Source organism: Procambarus clarkii, chromosome 27 (genome assembly GCF_040958095.1).
Source record: "Procambarus clarkii isolate CNS0578487 chromosome 27, FALCON_Pclarkii_2.0, whole genome shotgun sequence".
Lineage (NCBI taxonomy): Eukaryota > Metazoa > Arthropoda > Malacostraca > Decapoda > Cambaridae > Procambarus > Procambarus clarkii.
In genome coordinates, this window is record NC_091176.1 from 19067273 (window position 1) to 19085414 (window position 18142).

Here is an 18142-nt window from a genome sequence, read left to right on the forward strand (position 1 = left end):
ACTGTGCTTCGTGTGTGGTGTTTGTTTTCTGTGGGTGCGAGAGCCAGGAGTTATCTTCAGTACTCGGGCTGCATGCGCCTAGGGCTGCCTTCCCTCGGTGCCCTGTAAGTATTGCCCTTGGAGCTTGGGGGCCACCTTCCACAGGCTCCTCGGGACCGGCCTCTGCTGGTCCGTTCTACCGTTCGGTTTTTCCGCCGCCTGTTGGGCTCTTGGGTGTTCTGTTCTCCCTTGTTACCTGCAGGTAAGAGGCAGTTTGCACTGGTAGGGGCGCAGAGTGCTGCGCAGCTTTGTATTCCCGACATAGCGGCCGGCTCTGTTCCTTGGGGTTCGCTGTCCTCTTGCAGGGTTTTGTTTTTCTTTTTATTTTTGCTTTGTGGGGGGTTCTGCCCTATTATTCCACTGGTGTTTGCCCTTCCACGGTTCTCCTCAGTGGCGCCCCCTGCTAGGTCCCCGTGAGTGTACACGTCCCTGGGGTACAGCTATAGAAATTTGCTTGATAGTTTTGGGCGCCAGTTAGCTGCACCCTGCCTGGGACTACCTGAGCGCGAGTTCTCTTAAAGTAAACACTCAGGACCCTGGGAATCCCCTAAGAGGCACGTGGGTCCAATGGATGTGACCCCGGAGTCCTCGCTCGCTGTGTGCGAGTTTGAGGGTTGCTCGGTCCCCTTGTCTCAGGGTGACCCTCATTGTTTTTGCCTCTGCCACGCTGCCTGTTGGGTCGGTGATACTTTTGACCCCGAGTCCTCTGAGTGTTGCTGCTTGCTTGTGACTCAATTTACCCAATCCTCTGATTCTATTCGGGAACAGGTGGCACGTGCGTTGCAAGCTAGGTTTCGTCTGTTGCAACACGCTCGGTTGGTTGCTCACCCGGATGCCCCGGGTCTGCCCCGCTTTGCTTTTCGAGACCCGGACTGAGGGGTGGGGGTCGCTTTGATCCTGGTTCAGTCCGCACCTCCTCGTCCTTCCCCTTCTGTTGTTCGTTCTGGTCCCCCCCCGACCCCCCCCTTCCCTGCTTCCGGCCCCGAAGCGTCTGAGGGTTTTGGAGTTAGAGCAGGGGTTACTTGATCTCGAGACTCGGGCAGCTTCGGGGGATGCCCCCTTCCAGGGGGGCGGCAGAAGCATTCGAGTCTTGTCTCCCAGCCGAAGCGTCTGGATCTGACCAGTGGGCCCCCTTTTTTCCGGTTTCTACGGCTGCTCCGTCCTTGTCTTGTGGGGTCGGTGCCTGGGGAGAGGACTCGGCCCCAGATCCTGCTGTAAAGGACCTCGAGGCTGGGGAGGGGCTGACTTGGGGGGGCCTTGGGGCCCCACTGGACCTCGCCTGGGTTTTTCTTCTCTCTGAGCGGGGCTTGTTGTTACAAGGTGTGAGGTGTTCTTTTCCCCCCTCTTCGTACGAGTTGGATTTGGTGTCGACCCCCCCCCCCCCCCCCCCCCCCCCCCGGGGTTCGGTTCTGTGTTCCTCGGGTGCGTTGGTTCCGTCTTTCCGGAGGTTTTCGGCTTATCGCATCCAACCTGGTGTGGTGCAGGTGGCCCTTGCAGCGTACCTCCTGCGTGACTTGGATTATTCCTCAGAAATGTATCCATCTGAGTTCAGGTTTGGGACTTCGTTCCCTTTCTGGCTCTGTTACAAGGTTCCGGAGTCTTCCTGGCTAGCGGACTGCCCTTTATTTGTTCTGGATTCCTGGCATTCCTTCTGTTGTTCCCGCACCCTGGAGTGGCGGGAAGCTTCCACAGTGATTCTGGTTTTCCTGGGGGGCGATCTTGAGTACCTGAACGAGTGCTTGTTTGCCCCTGCCCTTCCCAGCGATGTGGGCGTTGTTCAGCTCCATGTGCAGGTTGCCACCCTTTCGGCGGCTCTCGTGGTGGAGGACTTGCGCGCCCGGGGCCTTTTGGCTTTGGCCTTGTGGTTCTTTTCCCGCCTGGAGCTGTCCTCTGATTGGCTAATGGAGGATGTGAGGACGCTTGGGTTCATCCCGGGGTTCAGCGCCTTGTCCTCGGCAGCGAGTTCGTCGGCTGCCTTGTTGAAGCTTTTCGCGCAGATTTTGCGGGATGACGTTTCCCTGTTTTATGGTTCCCATCTCGCATGTCGGCAGGCGGTGCTGGGTTCCTCCGTGGAATCTGCTTGGGCTCTGGCTCTTAGGCTGTCGTCGTCTTTTTGTCCTCTTCTGTTTGAGGAGTCGGCCGTGGCGCAGTTTTTCCAGGCTCTGTGTGGAGTTGTGGGTCTCGTAAGGGACGCCGGCCCTTTCACGGTTTGCCCCATTGATGGAGCGATGGGGGGAGGCTTGTGCGGTTCGCCCACGCCTGGTCCCACGATTCGTGGGCGTTTCGGGTTGTGTCTGTCAGCCTGCGGTGGCATTGGGTGGCCCCCCCTGTCCCTTTCGGGGGGTTGGGGCTGGCAGGGCAGGTTTCTTCCCCTGCGTTCTGTCAGGTCGTCTCGGAGTGGGTTTGCTTGGGCATCGTCGAAACGATGTCGTCCCTCAGATGGGTTTCCCGTCTGTTTCGGGTCCCAGAACGGGACTACGCGGATCTGCGGTTCATTCTGGACTTGTCTCGTCTGAACCTCTGGGTTCATTGCCCCTCCTTTCGAATGACTACACTGTCTCAGGTTCGGCTCCTCTTGGAGCTGGGCGCTTGGATGGTGTCCCTAGACTTCCGGGACGCTTATTGGCATGTCCTGATTCATCCAAGGTTCCGGGACTGGCTCGGTTTTGTTGTGGGGCATCTAAGTTAACACTTTCGTTGCTTTCTGGTACGTAACGTGGCTGGTTCGATCTTCTCCTCGAGTCTTCGCATACGGCTTTTTTTGACTCAAGTCTATCATCATCTCTATGGTGATCAGGTGACCACCTTGTTGGTGTCCCACCTGAGGGCTTCTTCTCGGCGGCAGTATGAAGTTTCCTGGCAGTCCTTCTGTTTCTTTTTGTATCTTCATCGTGTTAGTGCGTTGTCTGTTAGGGTGGTCTTGTCCTTTCTCACTTGGTTGTTTCAGGGTCGTCATCTTATGCCAAACAATGTCGCCTTGTATCGTGCGACGCTGGCGGAGCCGCCTCAGCTTGCCTTCAGCATCGATGTTACATCTGTGCCGTTTCTCAAACTGTCTCGTGCTAGGTTTCATCTCCGGCCTGTTCATGTGCCGCCTGAGCCGTCCTGGTCTTTGGACAGAGTGCTCGCTTACCTTTCGTCTCCTCATTTCGATGTGGCCCCTTCGGTCCGGGATTGTTTCTCCGAGGCTCTTTTCTTGTTGGCATTAGCCTCTGGGGGTCAGGTCGGGGAGTTTCATGCTCTCCTCCGACGCAGGGGTTTCTGCTCTTTTGGTCGTGGAGATTGTTTTGTTCGCTTGCAGCCGTCTTCTTCTTTTCTGGCGAAGAATGAGACTGCTGCGTTCCGGAGGGGTCCGTGGGTGGTTGATGCTTGGTTGGTATGGCCGGGGGTGTATCATGCTTTGTGTCCGGTTGCGGCGCTACGCCGTTATTTGCGCGCCACAGCTTAAGTGTCCAGGAAAGTGCTTTGGGTTGATCCGGTTTCCCTTCTTCCCTGTTTGCGGGTTCGGGTCTCCCAGGTCGTCCGCAGGGTTATCAAATCCAGCCAGCCTGTGGTCTATCCCCGTGCCCATGACGTCCGTAAGTTCGCGGCTCTTGCTGCCATCTTTGGAAATATGTCTTGGTCTGATATTCAGGCATGGGGTTTTTGGCGGTCGAACAGGCTCCTGGCTGCTCGTCACCTTGTGAATGTCCCTGGGCCCCATCGGGCTTGTGTTGCTTTGGGTCGGCAGTTGCAGCCAGTTGTTTCGACTTAGAGTTGAGGAGTGAGTGACGACCGCCTCCCGGGTAAGTCCCTCTTTTTCCGTCTGTGGGTAGTTAGCTCCGGGGAGCCGACGGGGCTTCTCCCAGAAAACCAGCGTTGAATGTAATGAAACGCCATTTTCTGGGCGAGTCCTGGAGGCTCCCCGGCATCCCTCCCTCCAGTCGGCATTTTTTTCGTGTTTTTGACATCCAGCCTCAGAACCGAGGTGTGGGTAGCTGGTGTGAAGGGTCTGGGGCTTCCCCTTCCCCCTCCCGGGGAGCGGGGAGCTGCGCAGACAGCGGCACAGCGACGTGTGACATCACACTAGTTTGCTTGTTTTCTGTTGGGGAGTTCTATCCACTAGTTCTGCTTTTGGTAGCAATTTTAACCAGAATAGGGGTTTGTTTTGAGGCGCTTACCTTTCTGGATGCCTTATCCGGTCGATGGCAGACATAGAATGCTTCCAACAACACGGGGGTTTATGTAGGCCATTGCTCCCCTTGCCTCTCTGAGGGGGGCCCAGTTCTGGCCGTGGTCCTCGGTAGGCCTAAGAATTCCATACACATGACTGATGCCAAAGTCTGACATTAGCATATCTGCCTGGGATAGCTCCGGGGAGCCTCCGGGACTCACCCAGAAAATGGCATTTCATTACATTCAACACTTTTTTTTTTTTTTTTGTCATGTTCATTAATATGATAGTGTTCTAATTAGAATGGCATAAATTGTGATACATTCAGAAAATCTAAACATATATATTTATCTGTTTGGTTCCCTTAGCTTGTAAGAAACCCCCATAAATAAAGCTGTTATCAGTGTGCTCAAAGAGTACAATTTCAACATTGTATTAACTGCTATTTACACTTCCATAGCTTGCCACATTAAAGCTACCTGACCATTGGATGAGGAAATTGTTTTATGCTCACACCTACTTGGAGCTACAGCTAAATGATGAAGCCTTGGAGATCTACACCAGTTTGCAAGATGCTGGACTTGCACACTCCACATACATCATGGCTCAAGTTGCTATCACACACCATAACCAGAGAGGTGAATGGAAGGTTTTATCTTCAGTTATTTTTTATTTTTTTTAGTTCTTGGATGCCTAGTTAGTACATGCTGCTCAAATGCTTATTTACCTCTTTGAAAAGCACCACCATTCTCCATTGCAGTACAGCACCGTATATGCAATAATTAATGAGAGAGGAATACATCTTAATAGACTTGTAAACAGTAAAAAAACAAGCGTTGAATGTAATTAAACGCTATTTTCTGGGTTGAGCCCCGTAGGCTCCCTGAAGCTAACGGCTTGAGATCCATTATATTTGTCTAGAGCATCAGTTAATTGGCATTATGTGCCTACTGGGAACCACAAGCCAGAATCTGGTTCCCTCAGAGAGGCACAGGGAGCAATGGCTTATGAACACACCGCATTGTGAGAGAGTAGTCATGTCTGCCATCGACCGGGGGTATCACACAGAAAGGTAGGAGTGCCATTACAAACCCTAAGTGGTAAAACATTGCAACCCAAGACCGAACAGAGCCTTAGAACTCCCCCCAAGAGGAAACAACAATAGAGAAAAAGTCCACTCCACTAGCCATGTGTTATTGACACCCACCCCACACCCCGGGAAGGGGGAGGGGCCCCCCGCCCAGGTGGCCCAAGTGCTCACACTGGCAGTTCGTAGACTTATAACAAACTGCCGACCGGTGGGAGGGAGGGTGTCGGGAGCCTCCAGGGCTCAATCCAGAAAATGGCATTTTATTACATTCAATGCTGGTTTTCTGAGGTTAGCCCTGTCGGCTTCCTGAAGCTATATACCCACAGATAAGTAAAAGAAATTTCCCGGGGAGACAGCAGCACCGCATGCCATATGACGGCGCAACTGACTGCGACCGACGCCCCAAAGCCACACAAGACCTCGTGTCCAAATGTCAATTCAGGACATGTTACCAAAAACCGCAGCTAGAGCTGCAAACTTCCACACATCATGGACACGAGGGTAGACCACAGGCTGGCTAGACTTGATAACCCAGCGGACGACCTGAGAGACCCAAACCCTGGGACAGGGACCGTGGGAAACCAGATCAACCCAAAGAGTGTCCTCAGACACAGAACCCGATGCGAACAGGTAACGGCGGAGAGCTGCAACTGGACACAAAACATGATGCACCACTGGCCTGACCATCCAAGCATCAATAACCCATGGACCCCTTCGGAAGCTCGCCGTCTCGATCTTCTCCAGAAAAGGAGACGGCTGCAAACGAACAAACCACCATCCCAGGGCCAAAATTAATCAATCATTTAATAACATTAAATGAACTTCCTGGCCAGCCACCAGGGCGGCATGGCATCTTATTTTCATGTGCCAGCTGGGTGCGTAAGCTCGCATTTTTTAGGGGGCGCTTTTTCGCTTCCGTCTTGTGCTATGGTCCTTCCCAGTGACATATTTCTGGTTTCGGTTCGCTCTGCTCTGTTGGGGCATGGAGATATGTGGATTGTTTTGCATTCCTGCTCCCCTGCTGGAGTGTTCTTGGTTGTTTTGGTGAGGTTGGGCTTTCCTGGCTGTGCTTCTCTTGTTGTGTTTGCAAGGGTCGTGCTGTGGCTCTTCGAGCCAGCCTCTTCATGTTTTTCCTGCGGTTTTCCGTTTGTGGCCTTCACCTCAGCTCTGCCTTCTGTGTTTCCTTTCTTTCTTCCTCTGCCTCTGGCAGAGTTCTTTTCATGTTCTGGGGCTCCTGTATGTACTCGGTTGCCCCAAGTGTCCCTACATGGGGTTCTGCCTCAATTTACCCAAGCCACCAGCTTAGCGACGATCGCACTTGTAAAGAATTTCATTGTTTTTGTGCTTTTTTGTTTTCTGAACATAAAAGTAATTATTATATATCATGCCATGGGTCCCAAGAAAGTCAGTGGTAAGATTCAATCTAAGAAAACACATGTGGAGATGGCCACAAAGAAAAACAACTGATCTTTCATAAACATGAAAATGGTTTGCAGATTGTTGATCTAGCTAGGCAGTACAACAATTCTATGTTAACGATATCCACCGTACTTGCTAAGGAACAGGACATTATGAGTGCCAAAGTGGCAAAAGGTGTATCAATAATCATAAAACATAGAACACAAACACTTAAGGATGTTAAAAAAGTTATATTAATTTTAATTTGGATACACAACAATGAGTTAGTGGGTGATATTGTTTCAGAGCCCATCATTTGTGAAAAAGCAAGGTTAATGCATGAAGATCTTATAAATTAGACCCTCGGAACGAATGATGCAGATACGAAAGAGTTTAAGGGGAGCAGGGGATAGTAAGAGAAATTTAGAAAAAGAAATGGCATTCACAGTGTTGTGAGAGTTGAGTGTTGTGCATTGGAGGAGGAACACAGCGAAGAACTGACCACCGAAGAATTCCAAGCCCTTCACAAGGAGCAGCAACAAGAGACGACTGAGAAAATTTCTTCAAGGGAGGAGGAGGCAGTACAGAATCTTCCTTCCTCAACAATAAAAAAGTGGTGTGCAGTATGGGAAGAAATGCAAAGTTTTGCTGAAACAACTCGCCCAAATCAAGCTGCAGTTGGCCGTTGCCTTAACCTTTTTAATGACACTATGATGCCTCACTACAGACAAGTGTTCAGACGTACGGAAAAACAAGGCTCTATGGAAAGGTTCTTAGTGAGAAAAACAAGCAGTGAGCCACAACCAAGTCCTAATGGTATGCAGGCAAAATGTAGGAGAGAGAGTACCCCAGAGAACTCATCACTGCATGATGTTATAATGGAAGGGGACTTCCCTTCCAAACAGTAACACCTCTCCTTCTTTCCCCCTCCTTACCATCTTCCATATGCCAACAAGAGTTCTCAATAAAGGTAAAATATACATACTGTACTGTATTTTAGCTAGTACAAAAAGAGTGGTATTTGGTATAAAATGTATTTTTGAGTTAATATTTTTGGGGGTGTGGAATGGATTTTCAATTTACATTATTTCTTATGAGAAAATTTGTTTTGACTTAAGAATTTTCGAGTTATGATCCGTCTCTAGGAACGGATTAAATTCGTAAGTGGAGGTACCACTGTACCTTCATTAATACCACATATTAGATACACTATTAGCTTTTAAGTATTTATGTACAGAACTTCTTCCTACTTAAAATTGCTTTACAGCATGTAACAGAACTTTACTAAGACTGTATTTGCTAATCCTTTTCAAATAACTTTATGGATTTACAAAAAGTAAATGACAAAAAGCCATATACAGTACACTTCAAACAAAATTCTTGTATTCCTTCTCTTCAAACTGTCTCAATACAAATATGCTGATAGAGTATATAGTAATGTGGTCTAAGGTAAAACAAAATTTCATTGCTAGGTTATGGGATGAGCAGTGTCTGTTTGAACATTACACAAACAATTTCTAAGTCTCTCTTTTATTAGTTTAGGATACTTCATGTTAGCCTAGTATTTCACTTCAGAATTAGCCTCGTGATTTGTATAAAAAAAAATTGACTTACCTTATGAATACAAAGTTGCTCTATAATACTAAAACACTGTTTCACAAAATTAACTAATTCACCTAAAGTATGCTTTCAAAGTATTCTGTATTTCAGTTTACAATAATTATCATTATAATAATTGTGCAGGGAATGCTACAATGGAAATTAATGATAACTGAATTTCAGCTGCAATTTATAATGAAAATTATACTTTTTAAAAGATGTGGATCAAGCTGTGACAATATTCAAGGAACTTGAAGCCATAGACCCATTTCGTCTGGACAACCTGGATACTTATTCCAACTTGCTGTACGTGAAAGAAATGCGTGTGGAACTCTCACATCTTGCACACCGTGTTGTGCAAGTTGACAAGTATCGGGTAGAGACTTGTTGCGTTATTGGTGAGTAGCTTTTAAATACTTTGGTCTTGTCTTATTGATACCAAGTTTATTGAAACTATAGATATAAAATATTGTACAAGTTAACCATTTAATTGCACAACATGGCATATGATGTGTTGAGTAACTTGCTATAAATTGCGCATCACGTCATGTGGCGTGTTGGAGTACTAAGTAAGATTTAAACGGCCCGCAGATACACAGGGTTCACCTTACCTTCATCAGGGCTCTTGTAAACAGATGCTATTTAAAAAAAAAATGTGGTTCACATTCCCGGGTGTGAGGTCTTCAGTACTGAGTGAGAAACCAAGTCTGACGTATGCAGCATGAGCTCGCAGCACTGCTGTTCAGCTTGTGACCACAGCATCGCCTAAAAATGCCATAATATATATATATGTACATGCTATTGTTTAGCAATGATAGTATTACAGAAGACCCCTGACTGTGATAAAAATGATCGGGATTCTGATATTGGCAGGATTGTTGTGATAACTAGCGCTGTAGTGGGAGGAGTAATCTTGGTGGGGAGGGAGGTAGCATTGTCTGCTGACTCTGTGTGACCACCTTTTACTGTCTGGACTCACTATACCAGCTTAGTTGTTCACTATGGTGAACAAAACATGCAGATAGTACTTATATATAACGTCTGTATATAGTGAATAAAATCAAGAACAGTATGGGAGGAAAATGGTGGCGAGTCAGGTGAGGTGAGGGAGAGAGTGAATGATGGCCGCCACTGGCTACCACTGCCACTCAGCATACCAACTTAGTGGTTCGTTATGGTGAACACAAATGTAGATACGTATATATAACGTGTATATATAGTGTAATAACAGCAAAAGGAGTGTGGGGGAGAAGCCATATTGGTGAGGGAGATGGCGACATCTGCATGATTTGTCATGTTGGTAGGGGTGGCCACTACGCTCTTTGGGCACTATACTGGCTTAGTTGAACAGTTATGGTGAACAAAACATGTAGATACTTGTATATAATGTGTGTATATAGGGTAATAACACCACAAACAGTATTGTTGGGGAGAAATTTTAGCGCATCTGACCTTGAATGTGTGAGGGAAGCAGCCGCCACCTGACTGTGTGTAGCGACGCCTCTTAGTGCCTGAACTAACTATATCAGCTTAGTTGTAAAGTTGTGGTGAACAAAACATGTAGATACTTATATATAATGTCTGTATATAGTGAATAAAAGCAAAAACAGTATGGTGGGAGGAGAATGTGGGCGAATGAGGTGTTGAGGGAGTGAGTGGCAGCGAGTGGCTGGCTGGTGTGTGGCGGTCACTCGTCATTGCTTTTTGACTCGTAATACCAACTTAGTGGTTCGTTATGGTGAACAAAACATGCAGATACTTGTATGTAACCTGTGTAATAATCGACGAAGTATTTGTTCACTGTTTGATGAACATAATAATTGAATCAATAATATGCACACCATAATTTTGAGTACAGCAATGATTCACACATTTTATTATATAAATATATCACACTACACACTATTGAATGATATTACAGCAAAAAAACAAAGAAAAATCAGAGACATTGAAATAATTAGGTAACTATCTCTTTGGGGTCTGCCTAGTGGGACTATAGTTCCCCTTGATACTGTTTTGGTGGCCCTCTGCTAGGCCCCCCATACTTGTACATGTAACAGGGGTTTCAGTTTTATCATCTACCCCTTGTTTGTTTGGGTTTTTAACCGGTTAGCAACACCTTGTCCGGGCTTCTCGTAAATGTTACCCTACGGGCCCTGGAAACCCCTGTCGGGGCTCAGTGAACCCATGGAAGCATCTGTCAAGTTTCAGCCTGCCTTGTGCGGGTTTAATGGTTGCTGTGTGTCCTTGTCTCAGGGTGCAACCCGCTCTCGCACAACACAGTACATATATGACTTATTGCTTATAGTCACTATTTGGCTGATTAATAAGTACATATGTGGTATATGCCAAGTTATATTTTGATTTTAAGGTACAAACTCTTCCAATAGATTTGCTAAAGACCAGTTTTAATATTAGGAATTTCTTCGAAATTGATTATTAATCTGGCTCACCACATTTTCACGTGTTTAACCAGGGTCGTGGTGGCCCGTCTGCGTCTGCTAGGTCTTTGGGTTCTGACCTACATAGATGACTACGGCTGCCTCCAGGAGTATACATATCTTTTCAGACTCAACAACTGCTTTGCATATGTCTACCCACCATATGCCCTCACACCTCATACTATTATTTTATATTGTAAGCAATGCCTGGTACAGGAACCAGGTATAGCTTCCTTGATCAACTTCAGTAAAGTATCTTGTTTGTATAATAAGTTGTTCATTTGGTATTTACAGTGCCATTCCATCAGCATTAATTTTCTTCATGCCTATGGAAATTCCTTAGGATAAAAGCTAGATATTTATATTTTCCAGGTAACTACTATAGCTTAAGATCCCAACACGAGAAGGCAGTACAGTATTTTCAGCGAGCACTTAGGCTTAATCCACACTACTTGGCAGCTTGGACATTGATGGGTCATGAATACATGGAAATGAAGAATACTAATGCTGCTATCCAATGTTATCGTCAGGCTATTGGTATGTAAAATGCGTGGAAGAACTTTATACCACAGTGTGTTTTGCTTAATATTATTAAAGGTATTTCTGCCTTTTATCTTTCATTTTTTTTTTTTGCCCACTTTATCTATCCTTGGATGCAGTAGCAGGAAAGATATTTAGGGTTAGTGAAGTACAAGTACAGGCAATTGGGCAATCAGAAACAAAAATAGAGTACAGTACTACTATTTCTTTTAAGCCCTGTATAGTTCTTACAATCCAGCTCTTGGCAGTCTTTGCAAATGCTCATTGGTTATAACATTGTAATGTTTGATTACTGTATTTATTTTTATATTGAACTACAACTTCAAAGTTTTGTTATGCTCCAGTCTTGAGACTAGCTTGCTTAGTTATATTAGGCATTATTTAATGTATATTTCTTGATTATCAGAGGTGAACAGACGGGACTACCGTGCATGGTATGGACTTGGCCAGACCTACGAGATATTAAAACTTCCAGCTTATTGTTTATATTACTTCAAACAGGTGAGACAGCAAACCATAAAATAATATTTTTGTTTTCCTCTTTTTCACTACTGCAAATCATAATTTCCTAGTGGTAAATCTTAGTACTGTACTGTAATTTTGTTACTTTATGTACCATATATCCTAGTAAAGAGTATGTACATACAATAAAATAAATATTTATCACACTGGTTGATTTATCCATGGAAGGAAGCTCGAAGCTTTGAGTAAGCATTTGACTTAACACTTTGTTGCTTTGGGCCCGCGAGCACCACACTACCCCAGGTGGCGTTTAGCATTTCACGGGAGCGCGCGGTAATTCTGAAATGTGTGTACTCTTCTCAACTTTGTCACCTCAATTCTCGTCATAGGTTTTTCAATTTGATATCAATGTGCTCGCAATAGAATTCTCTAGAGGCGTAAATGCATATAAACTCCAAAAGCTCGGCTTACCACCCGCAGCAGAGAAAGTGAGAACGAGTTACCCGGGAGCACACAAGAGCAATAAAATGTGTACCCTCTTTTCACTTTGGTCCTAGGTCTTTCATTTCAGTATCAATATGTTCGTAATAGAATTTCCAACAGGGGTATAAGCATATAATTTTAAAAACCGTAGCGTGCTCCACCTGCTGACATGATGAATGCAGGCCGTGGTTACCCAGAAGAGAGCTCCGGGCCTTCCATTAGAGAGCGCGGTAATACTGAGAAGTGTATAATCTTTTCAACTTTGTCACCTCAATTCTCGTCATAGGTTTTTCAATTTGGTATCAATGTGCTCGCAATAGAATTCTCTAGAGGCGTAAATGCATATAAACTCCAAAAGCCCGGCTTACCACTCGCAGCAAACAGAGAAAGTGAGAGCGAGTTACCCGGGATCGTGCAAGAGCGAAAAAATGTGTACATTCTTTTTACTTTGGTGACCTCAATTCTGGTCCTAGGTCTTTCATTTTCGTATCACTGTGTTCGCAATGAAATTCTCTACAGGAATATATGCATATAATGCCCTGCTGATAAGATGAAAGTGGGCCAAGGTTACCAGAAATAGAGCACTGTGCCACAGGGCACCACCACCAAGGCTCCTCTCTTTACATTAGAGACCGTGGTAATACTAAAAAGTGTATACTCTTTTTTTTTATTTTGTCATCTCAATTCTCGTCCTAGGCTTTTCAAATTGATATCAATGTGTTCACAATAGAATTCTCTACAGAACTAAATGCATATGAAGCCCAAAAGACCGGCGTACCACCCACAGCAAACAGAGACAGTGATGGAGCATTACCCCAGTGAGCGCTAATAAAGAGCAATAAATGGTATACTCTTTCAACTTTGTTACCTCAATTCTGGTCCTAGGTCATTCATTTTGGTGTTATTGTGTTTGCAATGAAATTCCCTATGAGATGTATATGCATATAATGTCCAAAACTGTAGCTCGCCTCTCCTGAAGCCGCCGCCAATTTGCCGCCGGAAACAACACAAGGCTGTGTCATTCGTGAAATTCCGTCTCGTAAATAAACAACGCAATGCTGCGTCATTCGTGGGCGAAAGTGTTAATTAAATTAATTGAGAAGAGTTATTGAGAATGATTTGCCTATGGGAAGTCATTAAGGTGAAGAAGAAAGGGTATAATAAGTGAGAGATATTAGTGTGACTTAATGGATTGGTCATTTAAATATATGGGTTTTTTATTAATGAAAGATAAATTTGTCTAAAGGAAGTTGCGATTCAAGCATTTTGGGCAAGGACGTGGCTGATTCAATGAAAACCCCTATATTTTCCAGACAGATCTCTCCCTTCTATATTAAAATGGGAAATGGTAGCATTGATTGGCATCAACAAAATTTGCTACTTATAATAATCCTTCACATAGATAATAATAATGCTTGCAATTTTAATCTTTTGTTTATTTATGTGAAATACTTTGTTTCTAAGGTACAGTACTTGAGCATTTCTGTGGGGAGCCCCTACGGCTCCCAGAAGCTTATCGGGCTAATGTATGTTATATTAGACCGGGACATTAGCTAAGGAGTTCAGACCTACCAGGGACCAGCGCCAGAACCTGGCCCCTTCAGAGAGGTTTCAGGGAGCAATGGCCCTGGAAGACCCTCTTGTGGTTGGGGTTTTCCTTATCTGCCATCGACCGGGGTCAGGCACCCAGAAAGGTAGGCATGACAAAACAAACCCCACATGGTAAAAAACTAAAACAAAAAACTGAACAGAGAGGTAGAAACTCCCTACAATCCCAAGGAAACGAGCAAACAAGCAAACATCACACTTTACTGCCGCGCTGATTGTCCACACAGCCCTCCCCGCCCTGAGAGGGGGAGGGGGGAGCCCCGGACCTACTGCGCCGGCTGCCAAGCTTCAGTTCGTAAGCTAATGTCAACCGGGATAGATGCTTCTCTGGCCTAAGTTTCCTAGGCAGTGTTTGCCTTGTGTGGCGTTCACTGCCGTGTGTTGTGTTGTGCGGTGGCCAGGAGTACCTCATCAGTGCCGGGGCTGCATGCGCTTAGTGGCTGACTTCCCTAAGCGTCCTGTGAGTACTGCCCTTGCGTAACAGGGTTATCTTCCCTGGGGCATTCGGGAACCATTCCCGTAGAGGTTCTTGCTGCTCGGCATTTGCCTCGCCCTTGGGGCCAGCTGGGGCTTGGGGCCCTTGTTTGCCCCTGGGTAGGGATTGGTATTGTGCTGGTTAGGGCGTCAAGGTGTTGCACAGCCGGCCACCTAAGCGGCGACCGGTTCCTGTTGCCTCTGGAGACGGTGTACTTTTGCGGGGTTTTTCTTTTTTTATTTTCAATTGCCTGGTGGGGGTCTGCCCTGTGTGGCTATAGTTCCACTGGAAGTGTTTGGCGGCCCTCTGCTAGGCCCCTGTGATTGTACACGTCTCAGGGGTTTTCAGTGCTATCCCCTACCAGTTTAGCAACACCTTGCCCGGGCTTCCCGTAGCAGTCAGTCTACGGGTCCTGGAAACCCCTGTCTGGGCTCGGGGGACCATTGAATGTGTCTTCTGGGTTCCAACCCGTCTTGTACGGGATCGTTGGTTGCTGTGCCCTTGTCTCCGGGTGACAGTCGCCACTTTTACCTCCGTCATGCTGCCTGTTGGGTCACTGACACCTTGACCCGGAGTCTTGCAAGAGATTTTCTCTGCTTGTTCTCCAGTACTCTCCTGATGTTATTACTGTTCAGAGTACAGGCAGCATCCGTGTTGCTAGCTAGGTTAGGTTGCTGCAACATGCTAGGTTGGTTTCCCACTCGGATGCCCCGAGGCCGCCCCATTTTGGTTAGGTGCTGTTCGCCCCTTTCCCTCCCTGTTCTTTGCTCCGGACCGTCTGCGCGTTTCGAGGTTGGGGTTTGGTTGGGGCCGAGACTCGGGCGGTTTTCGGTGGCCGGTTCCTCCTGCCAAGGCTTCTGGGTCTTACCAGCGGCCCTTTCTTGCTGCCTTTCCCATGGACTCTTGCTTTTCTTTAAGGGCGGAGGGCTTGGAGGACGGCTCTGCCCCGGGGCCTCTGTAGCTGGTTCCCGGGGCTGTGGGGGATGCCTGCTAGCAGTTCTGGTGCGGTTTGCCCCTGCCTGGGTTTTCTGCTTTCGGGCGGCATTTTTCGCCCATCCAGTCTGCTTGCTTCCCACTTTTGCTGGCGTGTTTTTGTATCTCAGCGTCAGTCATCAAATGAAATCAGCGTCAGTCAAATCCCAGCGGTTTTTCCAGTATGTTTTTTAGCGTCAATCTTAGCCACTGTTCTGGCGGCCATTTTCGTCTGCCGGTTTCCCAGCGTGGCCAGGGCGGCGTTGCGGTTTGTTTACATGCGACTGGGTGTGCGAGCGAGCTTCTTGGGTGAGTTTTCACCTTTTTTCGGGGGGTTTTATTCTCCTGTTGTCGTTTCTTTGCTTTTCTGGTGTTTTCTGCCCATTGCCTGTTCCTCTGGGAACGTTTTAGTGTTGATTTTACACCTGGTTTTCCATTTTGTCTGTTTTGGGTTTGTTTTGGGCCTTTGGGCTTGGGCTCAGTGTCCCCTGGCTGTTATGCTTGCTCCCACACCTTGTCCCTCGGTTTTTGGTCTGTTATGACTTTTCCCAGGGGGTTCTCTCTGGGGGCTGTGCTTTTCCTTTCTGTGGTGTTTCTCTGCCGGCAAAATGTGGTGTTTCTCCGCCGGCAAAATGTGGTGGTTTGGCCTTCCCCTGGTTCGATTCCGGGTTCCTTTGGGTTCCGTTCCCGGGGAGGGGGGAGCTGCGCAGACAGCGGTGCAGTGACGTGTGACGTTGTGCTAGTTTGCTCGTATCTTTTTGGGGAGTTCTATCCACTAGTTCGGTGTTAGGTAGCAGTTTTAACCAGAATAGGGGTTTGTTTTGGGATGTTTATCTTTCTGGGTGCCCGATCGATGGCAGACATACAATGCTTCCAGCCACACGAGGGTTTCTATAGGCCATTGCTCTCCTTGCCTCTCTGAAGGGGCTAAGTTCTGGCTCGTGGTCCCTGGTAGGCCCACAGAACTCCATACACATGACTGATGCCAAAGTCTGATATTGGCATATTAGCATGTATAGCTTCGGGGAGCCTCCGGGTCACACCCAGAAAATGGCGTTTCATTACATTCAACGCTGGTTTTTTGCTCATTGCATTTAAATTTGTTACAATGTAATTTTTGGCTTAAATATTAAGTATTACAAAACTATTTACCACCCCAGGCTCAGAAGCTAAGACCAAATGACTCTCGGATGCTGGTGGCACTCGGGGAAAGTTACGAAAAGTTAGAGAAGTGGGAAGAAGCCAAAAAATGTTTCCTCAAAGCCCACAGTGTTGGTGACATAGAGGGCATTGCATTACTTAGACTGGCCAAGTAAGAACCCCTTTTTCCCTCCAAGTTTTGTTTAACAATTACCATACAATTTACTTTGAAAAGTCTGTTGCAGTTTTGTTTTGCTTTTTGTATTTAAGGCTTAGCTTTCAAGATTTCTCTCTTTGCTAATTGAAATTGCATCCTGAGGAATAATACAAATTAGCCTGTGACCAATGTTCTGCCAGTGTGATTGTTGCTTATGATTACTCATTTTCTTGTAAATATTGTACAGTACATTCAACTTAGTTAAATGATAGTACTTATAGTAACTATTTAAACAAATGTAGAAATGTGTAGTTATGGTCCACCAAAAAGTTTACTTTTCTTTTATTGAATTTGGCCACATGGGAAACATTTTAACAGCAACATAAATAGAACCTAACCTCTCCTAGCAATCCTAGGCATAGTATAGTACATATATACATGTACATAGTACAGTAAGTCTAGAAAGGAAATTTAGTTTTAGATTTTCTGTGGGAAGCCCTGGAGGCTTCCTGGAGCTATCGGACTAATATGTGATACATTAGACCGGGGCATTAGTCAATGGAGCTGGAGTCAATGCCAGCAGCCCTAGGGCATTCTGGGAATTTTTCAAAGATGACTGCCTCTCACTGGAGGTCCTAAGAGTTCATTTCGTACACAACCAACCTCGCACACATTTAGAATGGGTACGGAAAAATCAGAGAGTTTTCTTGGTTGGCGCAGTTTCTTGCTGACCAAGAATACATGGTTGGCGCAGTTAATATATGTAACCAAAGGTATCAAAGTTTGAGGAAAGATGTACACGTTCGTAAGTACTTGCGTAACTGCTTCGTGAATCTGGCCCCAGAACACCACCACCACCACCACACCATCACAAACCTATTATACCACCACCACAACACTGAAAGCTTGCAATCTCCTGCAATCCCATTACAGCACCCTAAGCTGCTATATACTTGTCTCAGTATATTCCCTATACTCTATAACAAGCTTCTGTTCATTACAATACCCGGCAATTATTGTAACTCTTTTGCTCATTTCACCCCTTTTCTATGCCCTGCATATCCTGGTTCTACTTATTCTGTCTGTAGAAAAACACCAAATTGAGAGTAGAATTAGTTATTGATGATGATACCTATATCAAAACTTGATCAAATTTATTATACAGTGGAACCTCGGTGTACAGTTGCATCTGAATATGAATTTTTCGATGTACAACAAAAATTTTGTCGGAAAATATGCCCCAGTGGACGACGTTCGCTCCAGAGTATGACACTCGTTCATACTTGTCCGAGTCAGTACGGTCAGTTTACACTTGTGTCCTGCCTAGTGATAACCATACTTAAATTCTGTGAAAAATTTAATCGTTTTTGTGCTATTTTGTTGCTTAACATAAAAGTTCTTATTATATATCATGCCATGGGTCCCAAGAAAGTCATTGGTAAAGTTTGACCCAAGAAAATACTGTAGTTGTGAGGATGTCGATAGAAGAAAACATTTGTTAACATGAAGATTGTATGTAGGTGGTTGACCTGATTAGGAAAATGTGTGCAATATGGAAAGAACTGCAAAGTTTTGCTGAAGAGGC

The 18142-nt window shown here is 46.0% G+C and overlaps 1 protein-coding gene across 4 annotated transcripts in view; it reads left to right on the forward strand.

The window, feature by feature from the left end:
- LOC123762620 (cell division cycle protein 23 homolog) overlaps nucleotides 1–18142 on the forward strand; it is a 44457-nt gene that overhangs the window by 18966 nt on the left and 7349 nt on the right. For all 4 annotated transcript variants that reach the window (XM_069332403.1, XM_069332402.1, XM_045749234.2 and 1 more), the window contains exons 6-10: nucleotides 4653–4830; nucleotides 8498–8677; nucleotides 11093–11257; nucleotides 11667–11761; nucleotides 16421–16572. In XM_069332403.1, the coding sequence (XP_069188504.1) occupies nucleotides 4653–4830; nucleotides 8498–8677; nucleotides 11093–11257; nucleotides 11667–11761; nucleotides 16421–16572 (770 nt within the window). The remainder of the gene's footprint in view (nucleotides 1–4652; nucleotides 4831–8497; nucleotides 8678–11092; nucleotides 11258–11666; nucleotides 11762–16420; nucleotides 16573–18142) is intronic.